At 31.8% G+C, this 13,737-nt stretch overlaps 2 protein-coding genes and 1 long non-coding RNA gene across 3 annotated transcripts; all 3 read right to left on the reverse strand.

Moving 5' to 3' along the window:
* Nucleotides 1-2,638: 2,638 nt before the first annotated feature.
* Nucleotides 2,639-6,741, reverse strand: LOC146939205 (uncharacterized). Its single transcript, XR_015031583.1, has 2 exons — nucleotides 6,377-6,741; nucleotides 2,639-3,463 (listed from the first exon to the last, which is right to left on the reverse strand). It is a non-coding gene; the product is annotated as an uncharacterized LOC146939205 (long non-coding RNA).
* Nucleotides 6,742-7,494: 753 nt separating this feature from the next.
* Nucleotides 7,495-9,394, reverse strand: LOC146939206 (uncharacterized). Its single transcript, XM_085752982.1, has 3 exons — nucleotides 8,693-9,394; nucleotides 8,025-8,581; nucleotides 7,495-7,910 (listed from the first exon to the last, which is right to left on the reverse strand). The coding sequence occupies exons 1-3, from the start codon at nucleotides 9,270-9,272 to the stop codon at nucleotides 7,704-7,706; spliced, it is 1,344 nt and encodes a 447-aa protein (XP_085609108.1). The 5' UTR covers nucleotides 9,273-9,394; the 3' UTR covers nucleotides 7,495-7,703.
* Nucleotides 9,395-9,493: 99 nt separating this feature from the next.
* LOC146939207 (uncharacterized) lies at nucleotides 9,494-12,366 on the reverse strand. Its single transcript, XM_085752981.1, has 2 exons — nucleotides 11,916-12,366; nucleotides 9,494-11,522 (listed from the first exon to the last, which is right to left on the reverse strand). Exon 2 carries the CDS (start codon nucleotides 11,519-11,521, stop codon nucleotides 9,605-9,607), a length of 1,917 nt encoding a protein of 638 aa, XP_085609107.1. The 5' UTR covers nucleotide 11,522; nucleotides 11,916-12,366; the 3' UTR covers nucleotides 9,494-9,604.
* Between the last annotated feature and the right edge of the window lie 1,371 nt (nucleotides 12,367-13,737).

Consider the following 13,737-nt stretch of genomic DNA (forward strand, 5'->3'; position numbering starts at 1 on the left):
TTGAGTTTTGCAGTTGTGTGAGGCTTGACGTTGATTTTTTGGTGTTGGTTATAGTCTTGGTTAGTTTTTATTCGGTTTGGTGATAGATATCGGTTGGGTGGTGTCTTTATTGCAAACCCAAGTGTATAAGTAAAAACAAAAAATCAATTATATGTATTTCCATAAGCAATCGATCAATGATATAACCTAGAGGGTAGAAAATTAACAATGCAATCCTTAGTAAAAAAAAATAAGGCTTAATTACACTTTTGGCCCCCTAAGTATCCAAAAGTTGCGATTCAGGCCCCCTAAAAAAAATAACTCTTTTCAGGCCCCTTAAGTTCACTTTTGGTTGCAATTTTGGCCCCCTAGCCCAATTTTGACCCAGTCAACAGACACGTCAGCGCCACGTGTGTAAATTTTTTTATTTTATTTTTTTATTAATAAAAAATAAAAAAAAATATTTTTGTAATTAAAAAAATGTTTTTTTATTACAGAAATAAAAATGTTTTTTTTAATTACAAAAAAAATTGAAAAAAAAATCTGAAAATTAATAAAAAAATTGAAAAAAAATATTATAAAATTCTGGAAAATTGAAAAATAAATAAAAAAATTTAAAAAAAATATTATAAAATTCTGGAAAATTGAAAAATAAATAAAAAAATTTTAAAAAAATAAAAAAATTCTGGATAATTGAAAAATTAATAAAAAATGATTAAAAAAATAAAATAATCTAAAAAATTCTGAAAAAAATTATGAAAAAATAAAATTTCGAAATTTTCTAAAAAAAATTAAATTCTGGAAAAATGAAATTTTTGAAATTTTAATGAAAAATAAAAATTCTGGAAAATATTTAAAAAAAATTCGAAATTTTCGAAAAAATTAAAAAGATTAATCATTTTTAAAAAAATGAAATTTTTGAAATTTTCATTAGTATTTCTCGAAATTTCGAAATTTTCATTAGTATATATGTCGAGCTTAGGTTTTTTCAGTGTATTTTTCGAAACTTCTAAATTTTCATTAGTATTTTTTCCGGAAAAATTTTCATTAGTATTTTTTCCGGGAAATTTTTATTATGTGTATTCCGGTTTACAAAAAATTATGTGTATTCCGGTTTATAAATACACAAAAATTCCCAGAAAAAATACGAATGAAAATTTCGAAAATTTTTAAATATTTTCCGTATTTTCCAGAATTTTCAATTTTTTCAATTTTCCAGAATTCCGTTTTCAAATTTTCCAGATATTTTCGAAATTTTTAAATTTTTTTAATTTTTTTCAATTTTTAAATTTTTTTAATACTAATGAATTTTCAATTTTTTAATCATTTTTTATTTTTATTAATTTTTCCTAAATTTTTAAATTTTTCCGTATTTTTTCAATTATTTTTCATTTTTATTAATTTTTCAATTTTCCAGAATTTTTTAATATTTTTTTTCAATTTCTTTATTAATTTTTCAATTTTCCAGAATTGTTTTCAATTTTTTTATTAATTTTTCAATTTTTCAGAATTTTTTAATATTTTTTTTCCAATTTTTTATTAATTTTTGAATTTTTTAGAATTTTTAAAAAAAAAATCAATTTTTTTATTAATTTTTCATTTTTCCAGAATTTTTATTTATTTTTTAATTACAAAATTAAAAAAAAAATATTAAAAAATTCAAATATGCGTCCACGTCAGCGTTGACTGGGTCAAAATTGGGCTAGGGGGCCAAAATTGCAACCAAAAGTGAACTTAAGGGGCCTGAAAAGAGTTATTTTTTTTAGGGGGCCTGAATCGCAACTTTTGGATACTTAGGGGGCCAAAAGTGTAATTAAGCCAAAAAATAAAATAAAGTACAACCATTGCGTAGTATCTCATATGTACCATACCTTTAGTGGATAAATCCCCATGCAAAACCAAATCAATATCATCAATTCTTTCCATTTGATCATCAACTATAACTTGAAAGAGTTTCAATAACTCCCTAGTAGATAACCCACGCAAAGCAATGACTTCTCTTAGTAGAATCTTTATAGATTAATCACATAGAAGTACTATATCATATATGGATGACACGAGGGAAAAGAACCTAAAACGAAAGTAAAGCCATTTTATTGTTTTTTTAATATTGCATAAAATAACTTGATGTGGGTGCGCGCGCGTGCACGTGTGTGTTAAAATACCTTCACGTAATCCAAATTTTCCAAAAAAAATTATGCTTCTCTCAACTTGTATCCCGAAGAGAGTCAAATCATCAACCAATCAGAAAGGGAAATAAGTTAAACCAATGTGCACACCATTCATGAATATGACAGAAGTTCCTACCCTTCCTCATACGATATCCGACATGGTCACCAGAACATGCACTACTCTTTGGACATGTTACATTTAAAAGAGGAAATAACAAAGTGAATAGAGAGAAGAATCGAAAGCAACCGAAGAATGACAATAAAGAAAAACCTTATCCCAGTTTTGGTTGAATGCAATTACTATATATGACATCGTGAATTTTATCTTTCTTTTAATTCTTTGATTTATTCTTCAAGATCATGTATAGCTTGCTTTTGGACTTCTATTTGTTCAAGAAATTCTTGATTCTAGAGTTGTAAGGCACTTACATTAGTCTTGAGGAAGCATCTCCAGTTATTATGCAAGTAAACGTATAAACATGGCATCATTAAAAAATAACTTGTTGTCAACCACACAAAAATAGAGTTTTCAGTGACAATAAACATTAAACCATACATGAAAGACTAGAAATGGCTACGGGAATCTAAAGTTAGGCAGCCCATTTCTGTCTCTAGTAAAATCCCAAGGAAGACAGACTTGGTCCCATGAAACTGTGCAGATTTTCCGAGTAAAAATGTCGCCACTCCACACAAAGTTCTTGATCCATCTATCCAACATATTCAATAATCGAATAGGCCAACGATAAATATGAAAGGAGTACGCCAGCATCCCGTGCACTATCGACTTCAATTATTGGACCCGACCCATGATGGATAAAAGAACACCTTTCCAAGTAGCAAGCTTCACCTTGATACGGTCAACAATCGGTTGAAAGTGGATACATTTAGGTTTACCTTGGAAGATAGGGCAGCCTAAATAGTACCAACCACAAACCCAGACAAAAGAGAAAGCATATTCCTTCTAGTAGCAGTCATCGCCCCGGTAAACAATTTACTCTTATCAAAATTCACCATTTGACCAGAAGTGTCTGAATAAGTTTGAAATATGCGAAGCAGACATCTGACATTCTTCCTAGAACCAACACAACAGATAAAAACATCATCGGCATACAAAATATGTGTCGGAAGGAAGGTACCTCTACAATAAGTCATTGGTTGCAAAGAATTAGAGACCCTTTCCATTTCTAGAGATCGACTCAGAACTTCTTCCGCAAGACAAAAGAGGAGAGGGGAGAGAGGGTCCCCTTGACGCACGCCTCTAGTACAAGGAAAATAGCCAACTACTTTGCAATTCACCAAAATAGAAAGATGAGCTGAATGCAAAATAGATAAAATCCAGTCACATAATAAGTTGCTGAAACCAAACTGCTTCAATACCGCAATTAAAAAATTCCAATCAAGCATATCAAATGCCTTACAGATATCTACTTTAATGGCTATGTTACCACCAAACTGCTTCTTTGTTAACAAATTAATCACCTCAGAAGCAATAATAACACCATCTGATATATTACGGTCACGAACAAAACCCCTATGTTGAGGAGAAATGATGCGCATACAAATAGTAGCAAGCCTGTCCGCCAAAATTTTTGTAACAATTTTGAATTGAAAATTTGTCAAAGCAATAGGCCGAAAGTCCCCCATTGAAGCCGCACCCGGGACCTTCGGAATCAGCACCAAGATATAGAAATAAAGGGAAAATGCAAAAGTAAATAACAACTTCCAATTTAAGTCCAATAAAAATAATATCTTTTAAATCATTTCCAAATAAAACTTATGACGTTTTTTAATTTCAAATATAATTACACGGCATTTTATAATATATTCTCACTAATTCTCACTAATTAATTCAATTACATACATATTTTTTTATGGTGATGGCCGGGGTTCGAACCTCGGACCTTGCATATATTATGCATTGTCCATACTAACTGAGCTAAGCTCATACATATAAATATATATTAAAAAATTTTGTAAAAAATATATATATATTAAAAAAGAAAAGATATCATTTAAATTCTTATCAATTAATTATGATATTTTTATAGAATTTTAATTATAATTCTTTTAACATAAATAATTATTTGTAATTTATTTTTTATCTTTCTAATTAAATATACCCTAAAATAGAGTATATTAAAAAAAACTAGTTCATCGAACCAACTTAATGTGCTTAGTCAGCAACCAAATGATTCATAATTATAAGATATATTCTATAAATAAATAGAAAGAGAAAAGGAAAAAATAATAAAAGTATATAAAATCAATTATCATTTGAGTTATTTTCCAAATAACACTTTAATTTCCTTCTTAACATAATTTTAATTGTGATTATTTTGTAAAAGAAAATGGCACTTTGTTCGTCGTGGAATCTCAACATTGTTTGATATCACAATTTAAAAAAAAATATATCCTAATTCATTGCTTTTATAAAATAATCACAATTAAAATAATGTTAAGAAGAAAATGAAGTGTTATTTGGAAAATAACGCAAATGATAATTGATTTTATCTAATTTTATTATTCTTTCTTTTTCTCTTTTTATTTATTTATAGAATATATCTTATAATTATATGAATCGCTTGGTTGCTGACTAAGCACATTAAGTTGATTCGATGAACTAGTTTTTTTTTAATATATTATATTTTAAGGTTTGTTTATTTGGAAAGATAAAACACAAATTACAAATAATTATTTATATTAAAGAATTATAATTAAAATTCTATAAAAAAATCATAATTAATTGATAAGGATATAAATGATATCTAATTTTATTTTAATTTTGCTATACACACATATATATATGTATTGAATTAATTAGTGAAAAACTATTATAAAATGCAGTGTAATTATATTTGAAATTAAAAACGATATAAGTGTTATTTGGAAATGATTTAGATTGGAAGATTTTATTTACTTTTCCATTTTCCCTTTATTTCACTTATATAATCTGTCTCAGAATTGTCTGAATCACATGGTTTTTTTTTATTTTTTATAGAGGAGAACATTAATTTGGTCTGTTGAACTTATTTTTTTGAATATAATTAATTATAAAATTTATTAATTTAGAAAACTAAAGAAAAAAAACATTATTAATTGTTTGTTTAAAGGGTTTCGCTGACAAGTGTCCTAGGGCATTGTTTTGAAAATACAAGTCAAACATACTATGTTAAAGTCATAACTACACAATTTCCAATGTAAAAGTTACTCCCTCCGTCCCATAATACTTGACACAGTTGACCTTAATACGCATGTCAATGCATAATTTTGAGCTTAAATATCTTGAATAACATATTAGAAAAAATTATGAAAATTTGATATTTTGAAAATAATCATCGAGACAAATCTAACGACATCTTATATGATATTATTTATCTTTGTATATTAGTAGAAAAATATGGTCAAAGTAAGTTAGGTCAAAATTACACATTTTTAAATGGGTCGTCTATTTCGGGACTGAGGGAGTACTACTTATGTATGCTTATACAATGCTCCAATGGCACATGTTAGCATTAATACTTATGTATTCATTGTTGAGGTGATTTATGTATTTTATGTATTAAATGTGCATTATGTCTAGTATAGATAGTTCTCTTTTTGTTGGATTTGAATCTCTGTCGGTGAGTGGATCTTTTAACCGTTATTGGAAGTAATTTTAACAAGAAATTTTCCAATTTGGTGTGGGGATCTTCATGTTACTAATTTTCTATTTGAATCAAAGGATTTCATATTGTGATATAAACTTGACTATTTTTACTCTAGGCTGCCTAGACTACAGGGTGTACGGGTATACACATTGTGCAACACTTGAGAACAATAGATTATAGTAGAATTTTCAAAATGCAATGTTAGTTCTTTCTACCTTCTTCTTATTAAGGATTTACAAGTTTTGAGAACAAAATCTTAATTTTTTTTGAGAGGAGAACAAAATCTTAATATCACAACCATCATTGACCAAAACGTACAATTGAAAGGAAAAGGCATGGAAACTCAACATAATCATTCTAATTCACATTAAATCATATACATTCTTTCTAATTATAAATCATCCAAGCATCAAGAAATTCATAGGATCAAATCATCATCTAGAGTGCATGAGAAGTCTACTAAACTCAAAAAATTCATTAAGCATTCAAGCAAGGCACAATATGATAAATAACATGAAGTTAAAGATCCTAAACACACTTGAAGAGAGGTTTTAAGGTTTGGATTTAAGACTATGTTACCTTAGAGTTTTGAAGTGAATGTGGTAAATTCCTCAAACTTGGTCTTAACTTCTTTTTCAAACTTTTTTTTTCCTTGCTACTCCTCTTTTCCACCTTCTTCTTCCGTCCACTCTTTTTCTCCCATCTCTTCGTGCACCCAAAATTGGTGTAAAGGGTTTTACATGATGGATTGGAAAAATTTATCTTTTCCCTTTAATCTCCATCCCTCTCAGTTCACTCTCCCTTTCTCTTTTCTACCTTCTTTTTTCTCTTTAAAACTGATGGAGAGAGACGAGGTAAGTGGAATACAATGCATGTTTTCTAATTGGTTAAAAAAAAATGATACATATGGTTTGAAACTAAAGGGTGAGGCTCTGGCTACAATTAAGTACTCCCTCTCATTATCTACTTTTATTTTTATTTCACTATTCATTAAATAACCTAAACTATCCCAATTATCAATTATTTGATTTGATACAGATAGGAGTACACGTAATTTATTCTTCTAGATGCTAATTGATAAAGTTGGGATGTTACACAATTAGTTGTAATTTTTATTAAAAATAATTAGTTGTAATTTGAGTAAATACTCAACTTAGTCCCTAAATATTAACGCGTCGGCCAACTTAGTCCCTCAATTATACGAAATTTCTAATTAGTCCCTGAATTTGTAAATTGTCAATCAATTTCGTCCTTCTGTCCAAACGGAGGGTTAACGGGCTGACGTGGCCGTTAACCTCTCACATGTCATACGCCACGTAGGCAGGGACTGATTTGGCCGAAAATAACAAACATTTTGAAGGACTAAATTGATTGATTTGCAGAAATTTTTTTGGCTTCTTCCCAAACAGCTCTTTTCTTCCCCAACGTATCTGTCTTCCCCAATTGTATAAAATTGTAACCCTAATTAAACAATATGCAATCTACATTCTAATTAAATGGGAATATGGGAAAAAACTGTTATTAAAGTCGAGCTTCATCTTCAAGCTCCAACTTTAATGGTGATGAAAAGAGGTTGAAGATGATTCAGAAATGTAACCTTCAAATACATCCCTACGTAATATTATAAACCATCAAATAAGTCCCTGAATTTTTTAATCATATATCAAATAGATCCTTGAAATTAAAGAACACACAAATTGAAACTGAAATATTATATAGGCAAAAGGCATAGGTCATAAGTCATAAGTTTGAGAAATTACATAGGCAAAAGCAACCCAATTTTGGGGCATTAACAAGTCATAAGTCTTAAACGGCAAGTTAAGCAAAAAGAAACCCAACTATGGGGCATAATTCAAACAAGCCTAAATATCACAAATCCAAAACATCAATTAAACTCCAGGAAGCATCACTTCTTTGGAAATCCGGGAGTTGGTATAAAGTCCATGAATTTAGTAGGTTGAGTCGAACCGGGTGGACCATAGGTAGGATATGGAACCCTAATCATGCCAGCAGGAGGTTGATGAGCTGGTGCAGGACCCCTCATTGGTGTTTGCTTAGGCCTATCAGCTGAAGGAACCGGTCCTCTAAGGCCATACCTCCTTGGTGCAACACTCTGAAATTGCAAAATCAATCAAATTAGTCCCTAAAAGCATACATAATCAATCATATCAGTCCTTCAGTTAATATACTAATTGCCAAAACGATCCTTAAAAATTAAGAGTCATACCTGTCCAGCATTTGCAACATTTCCTACAGTTTCTGCATTTCCAGGCACAACATTTTGTGGCACAGAGTATGAAGCATTTCCAGGCACAACATTTTCTGGCACAAAGTTAGGAGCATTTTCACTCACAACATTTTCTGGCACTTCATTAGGAGCATTCCGAGCATTTTCATCCACAACATCTACATTGCCAGCATCAATCCAGTCCTTTGGTCTTCTACTAACACCTTGCTCCATACAACTTCTTGCATTATGACCAACCAATCCACACCTCCCACATTGAGTGTCATTGTAGGTCTTCTTTATCTGACTCCCACAACCAGGTTCCTCATTACCATCCTTTCTTCTGACCTTCTTTGGTCTTCCTGGAGCCCGTTTAACCTTTGGTGGCACAGGTTTGTCATAAGGAGTTGATTCCCAATATATTTGGGAATTAACTGGCTGAATGAAGTAGTTGTATGTTGCCCTATAAGATCCAAGGGTCAACCAAGCATGACAATGGTCTTCTGGCTTTAAACCTCTCAATGCAAGGGCTGAACATGCATGCATACATGGCATTCCTGTTGCATTCAAATCCAACATGTTCCAGTTCAAATCCAAAACACCAGAATAAAACATGTTCAACTATTGAAATCCAAACCAACACAAAATTATAAAAATAAAACACTTACCAGTTAATTGCCAAAATCTGCAGGTGCAAGTTTGCTTAAATATATCAACATCCACCTTGATTCTGTAGTTGTTTTCTATCTGATACCTTTGCCTTGGATTATCACCACTCCACACTGGTGTCCAATTGTGACTGGCAAGCTTCTCTTTCTCTAGCCTACTTTGCTGCCAAGGACACAGTGGTCCAGCTCTCCCATCAAGTTTCATCTTGTTATGACTTATTTTTCTCATAACATAGCATCTAACATCCTCAGCCAAAGTGAGTATTGGTTTCCCTCTATAGTTCAAGATCTTTGCATTGAAAACCTCACAAGCATTGTTCACTATGTTATCTGCCTTGCAATTTTCACTAAAATAAGCTTTAGTCCATGCTTCCTTTGGCCATTTATTAAGATACTCCCATGCCTTCTCATTAATCCTCTTCACCCTCTCCATAATGCGGTTGAATTGAGTGGGAGTTGTTGCCCTTGCACACTCCCATACCACTCCTCTCAATTCCTTTTCCTTCCATTGCTTTGTGAAGTTCCTCCATAGATGCATTACACAATATCTATGTGGCACCCCTGGCATCACTTCTTGCATGGCTGGAATCAAACCCTGCCAATTTTAACAATCACAGAAACAAGTTTCCCTGAATTATATCAATATCCATCAAAATAGTCCCTGAATTATTTTACTTACTATCAAAATAGTCCCTGCATTATTTTACTTACTATCAAAATAGTCACTGAATTATATTACTAACTATCAAAATAGTCCCTGCATTATTTTACTTACTATCAAAATAGTCCCTGCATTATTTTACTTACTATAACATCAGTTCTAAAACTATAACATTTTCAGCTATTACTATACATCAGTATGCATGCAAAAAAGGGACATAACTTGAATAAGAAAAAGACTAAGATGGTTATTCATACCTTTTGCATGTCTGAGATGAAGTTCCATCCATTACGCTCATAATTTCCAAGATCTTTATGTAGTAATTCCAAAAACCATTTCCAATTATCTTTATTCTCCACATCCACAATGGCATAAGCAATGACATAAATATGGTTATTTCCATCTTGTCCCACAGCAGACAACAGTTGCCCTCCATAATACCCCTTGAGAAAGCATCCATCTAACCCAATCAATGGTCTACATCCTGCCTTAAAACCTTGTTTGCATGCATCCAAACAAACATACAACCTTTTAAATTGTGGAGGGGACTGTGGCATTGGTGTTGTATTCATCATCACAGTTGAATTTGGGTTACTCCTCATTAGTTCATTGGCATAATCCGACAACAAACCATATTGCTCCCTTTCACTGCCTTCAACCAAATCTCTTGCTTCCTTTGTTGCCCTAAAGATCATATTGTCATCCAATATCACCTTGTAATCAGTCTTGAACAAATCATATATCTGTCCATGCTTAATTTCAGGATTATACCTCAACACTTTCTCAAGCATCTTAACCACCCATTTCCTATTTGCCTGTTTATTCTTAAAATCTGTAGGGCAGTCATGTTTACTTACAAAAGTTTTTATCTGAAAACATTTACTCTTTTTATTCCTCCCACAGAATATTACCCAGTTGCATGTTTCATGCTTGCATTCAGCCCTTGCCCTGTCCTTATCATTCTTCAACCACTTAATATCTTTCCCCTTGTGAATGGTGTAATCCTTAACAGCATCCTTAAATTTTTGAAGCGTAGGAAACTCCATTCCAAGTTCCAAGTTTACCTCACCAAATCCAGCATTTTCATTAAATTGAGGATAAACTATATTCCTATTTCCATCACCTTCATCATCAGTGCTTATTGGAGTCCTTAACTCCTCAGAAACATAGCTGTCATTGTCACTGCATACTTCATTAGGCTCAGACATTTCAATGTTAACCTGGCTAGCATTACCTACCTCAAAATCTGCCTCAAAATCACTGTCATCACTAGAAGAATCAAACACAAGTGGGCCATCATCATTAATGGTCACCCCAGTCCCTCTTAAGTATCTCACTGGTCTTTTTCTTTTTGGTGCAGCAGTTTGTTTTTCCTTGCCTTTGTTTTTAGCTCCTTTTGTTCCAACCTTTTTCTGAGTTCCTTTGGTGACATTTTCCTCAACTTGAGTTTCTTGCTGGGTGACTGTTTCTTGAGGCTGACTTTCTTCAGCCTCACTTTCTTGAGCCTGAGTGACATTTCCTCCTTCATTACCAACCATATTGTCTTCTTCCATTCCTTGTGTTGCACCAACATTGCCTTCTTCCCTTCCTTCAGTAGCATCAGCATTTTTCTCCTGCATTTCATCAACATTTTCCTCTTCATTACCAACCCTATTTTGCACATTAGCAACCAAACAATCCACCACATTTCTTTCCTCAGCAGTTAGTATGTCAACCTCCATAACTTTAAATGGTTCCTCCTCAGGTGTTTTCCCATTTCTCAGAGATTCTTCCATTGCTCTCTCAAGCTCCTCCCTCTCTTCAGTTGTTAATGGAACAATTTCAACCTCATCACTATCAACCACATGTTGTGCATATATTTCAACTTCATTACCATTAGACCTTGCAGCTTGCACCATATCCAAAAGATGTTGATCAGTTGTCAGTGGAGTCAAGCAGATGTTCAGATCATTTGCAACACCCTCATACGGCTTCATGTACCCTAGTTTAGATACCTTGAAGTAGCTTCTGCAGCGTTTCACCATCTTCTCAATATCCCACAAACACAACTCATCGACATACATCTTTTCCCATACACAGAATTCACCGCCAACGTATTGCAGCCTCCGATTCTCATTTCGCACTAAATCACCACCATGATGCAGTATTAGTGTGATATGGTCTTCCATCCTACAGATTTCGGCAAGCTTAGTTTTAATCACAAACAAAACAACAACAACAAAACACAAACCCTAAAATACGGACCCTATTCAGAAACTGTTTTATTCAACCTGTAATTTCCTTCATTACAAAGTTAAATGTTCATCAATTTTAGTAACCAACCAGAAAAAAAACCAAATTTTCAAATTTTTACAACTTAACCCAAAACCCTAAAAACGAATAATGAAACTAACTGTCTCAAAAACGCAAAACAAACACAATCAAAGAACAATGCAAGCATCAACGATCACAGAAACCAAATAAACAAGATGATCCAAACTTAAAACGAAAAAACGAAAAAACGGACATAAACAGGGTCAAAACGAACACAAAATCGCTGGTCTAGCAGAGGAAATGCATTACCTTTAATCACTGTCTAGCAGAGGAACTTCAAAAACGTCTGAATCGCCGGAGATGATGATGATTTTGGAGGGGTGAGAATGGAGAAATTTTTAGCGGGAAGGAGTAGGTTCAAGGATGTGTTTGATGGTTCAGACTGAAATGTGAAGAAGGAGGAATATGTAATGCAGGGGCAAAATGGGAAACGCAGGGAAAAAATAAACTGAAAGGTGAAAAATGAACTTTTTCCAAATCAATCAAATTAGTCCCTGAACACGTGGCTTCCTTCTTGCCACGCGTACAAGACAACACAGCATGCAAGGCGACATGTCAGCATGGCTAACAGAGCACTTTGACGGAGGGACCTTTTTGATCGACGTTTGACAAATTCAGGGACTAATTAGAAATTTCGTATAATTGAGGGACTAAGTTGGCCGACGCGTGAAAATTCAGGGACTAATTTGATGGTTCACTCTTGTAATTTATTGTGTTAGCTTTTTAAATAAATAAATCTTATAATAAATTATATTAAAAATACTAGTTCATTGAACCAACCCATCATAATAATCCTTTAAAAAAAGAGAGATGCTATTTCTCCCGAGAAGAAATCAGCGAAATGGTCCAGAATGCATTGCAATCGTTGGATCTCTCACTTGAGTAACATACATGAGCTGATGAAAATTAACAGGGCCCACCACCCATACAAATTTGCACGTTGGGATACTCTCAGGATAAAGTTTCTCGCGATATGTATCTTTTTCCCTATAAAAAATTCATTAAACCAACTTAATGTTTTTTTTTGGTAGTGCAAACCAACTTAATGTACTTAGTCACAATCATATCATTCATATAACCGAGACATATTCTATAAAAAAGGAAATAGTTATAATTATAAAAGGAAATAGTTATAAATATAAAAAAGGAAATAGTTATAATAATAATAATCCTTTAAAAAAAAAAGGTTCATTGAACCAACTTAATTTACTTTCTTTTTTTGACAAAAGAGTTAACTTAATTTACTTAGTCACAATCATATCATTCATATAACTGAGACATATTCTATAAAAAAGGAAATAGTTATAATTATAAAAGGAAATAGTTATAATCATAATAATCCTTTAAAAAAAGGTTCATTGAACCAACTTTTAATAGTTATAATCATAATAATCCTTTAAAAAAAAGTTCATTGAACCAACTTTTATAAAAGAGAATAGTTATAATTATAAAAAAGGAAATAGTTATAATCATAATAATCCTTTAAAAAAAAGTTCATTGAACCAACTTAATTTACTTCGTCACAATCATATCATTCATATAACTGAGACATATTCTATAAAAAAGGAAATAGTTATAATTATAAAAGTGGATATTATTAATATTAATTTAAGGCTTAAATATGATTTTCGTCCCTGTAATATAGGCGCATTTTGATTTTCGTCCCTGTAAAAAAAAAAGTTTGAATTACGTCCCTGTAAAATTTTTTTTGTTTGAAAATGGTCCCTGGGCCCACTGTTCAGCTGAGTTGGCAAGGGTTTGGCCACGTGGCAGTTGCTGACTGTGCAACTTTTGCCACGTGGCGCTGACGTGGCGTGCCACATAATTAAAAAATAAAAAATAAAAATAAAATTCTGAAAATAATTTATTTAAATTTAAAAAAATCTGAAAATAAATTTAAAAATCATAAAAAATCTAAAAATAATAAAACAAAATTCTGAAAAATCCCAAAATAAATTTAAAAATCATAAAAATTTTTGAAAAAAATCTAAAAATTATAAAAAATTTCCGAAAAATCTGAAAATAAATTTAAAAATCATAAAAAAATTTCGAAAAATAGATTTTTTAATTT

This window comes from Medicago sativa, chromosome 3 (assembly GCF_051527215.1).
Source record: "Medicago sativa cultivar Bolivia chromosome 3, Bolivia_mono, whole genome shotgun sequence".
NCBI lineage: Eukaryota > Viridiplantae > Streptophyta > Magnoliopsida > Fabales > Fabaceae > Medicago > Medicago sativa.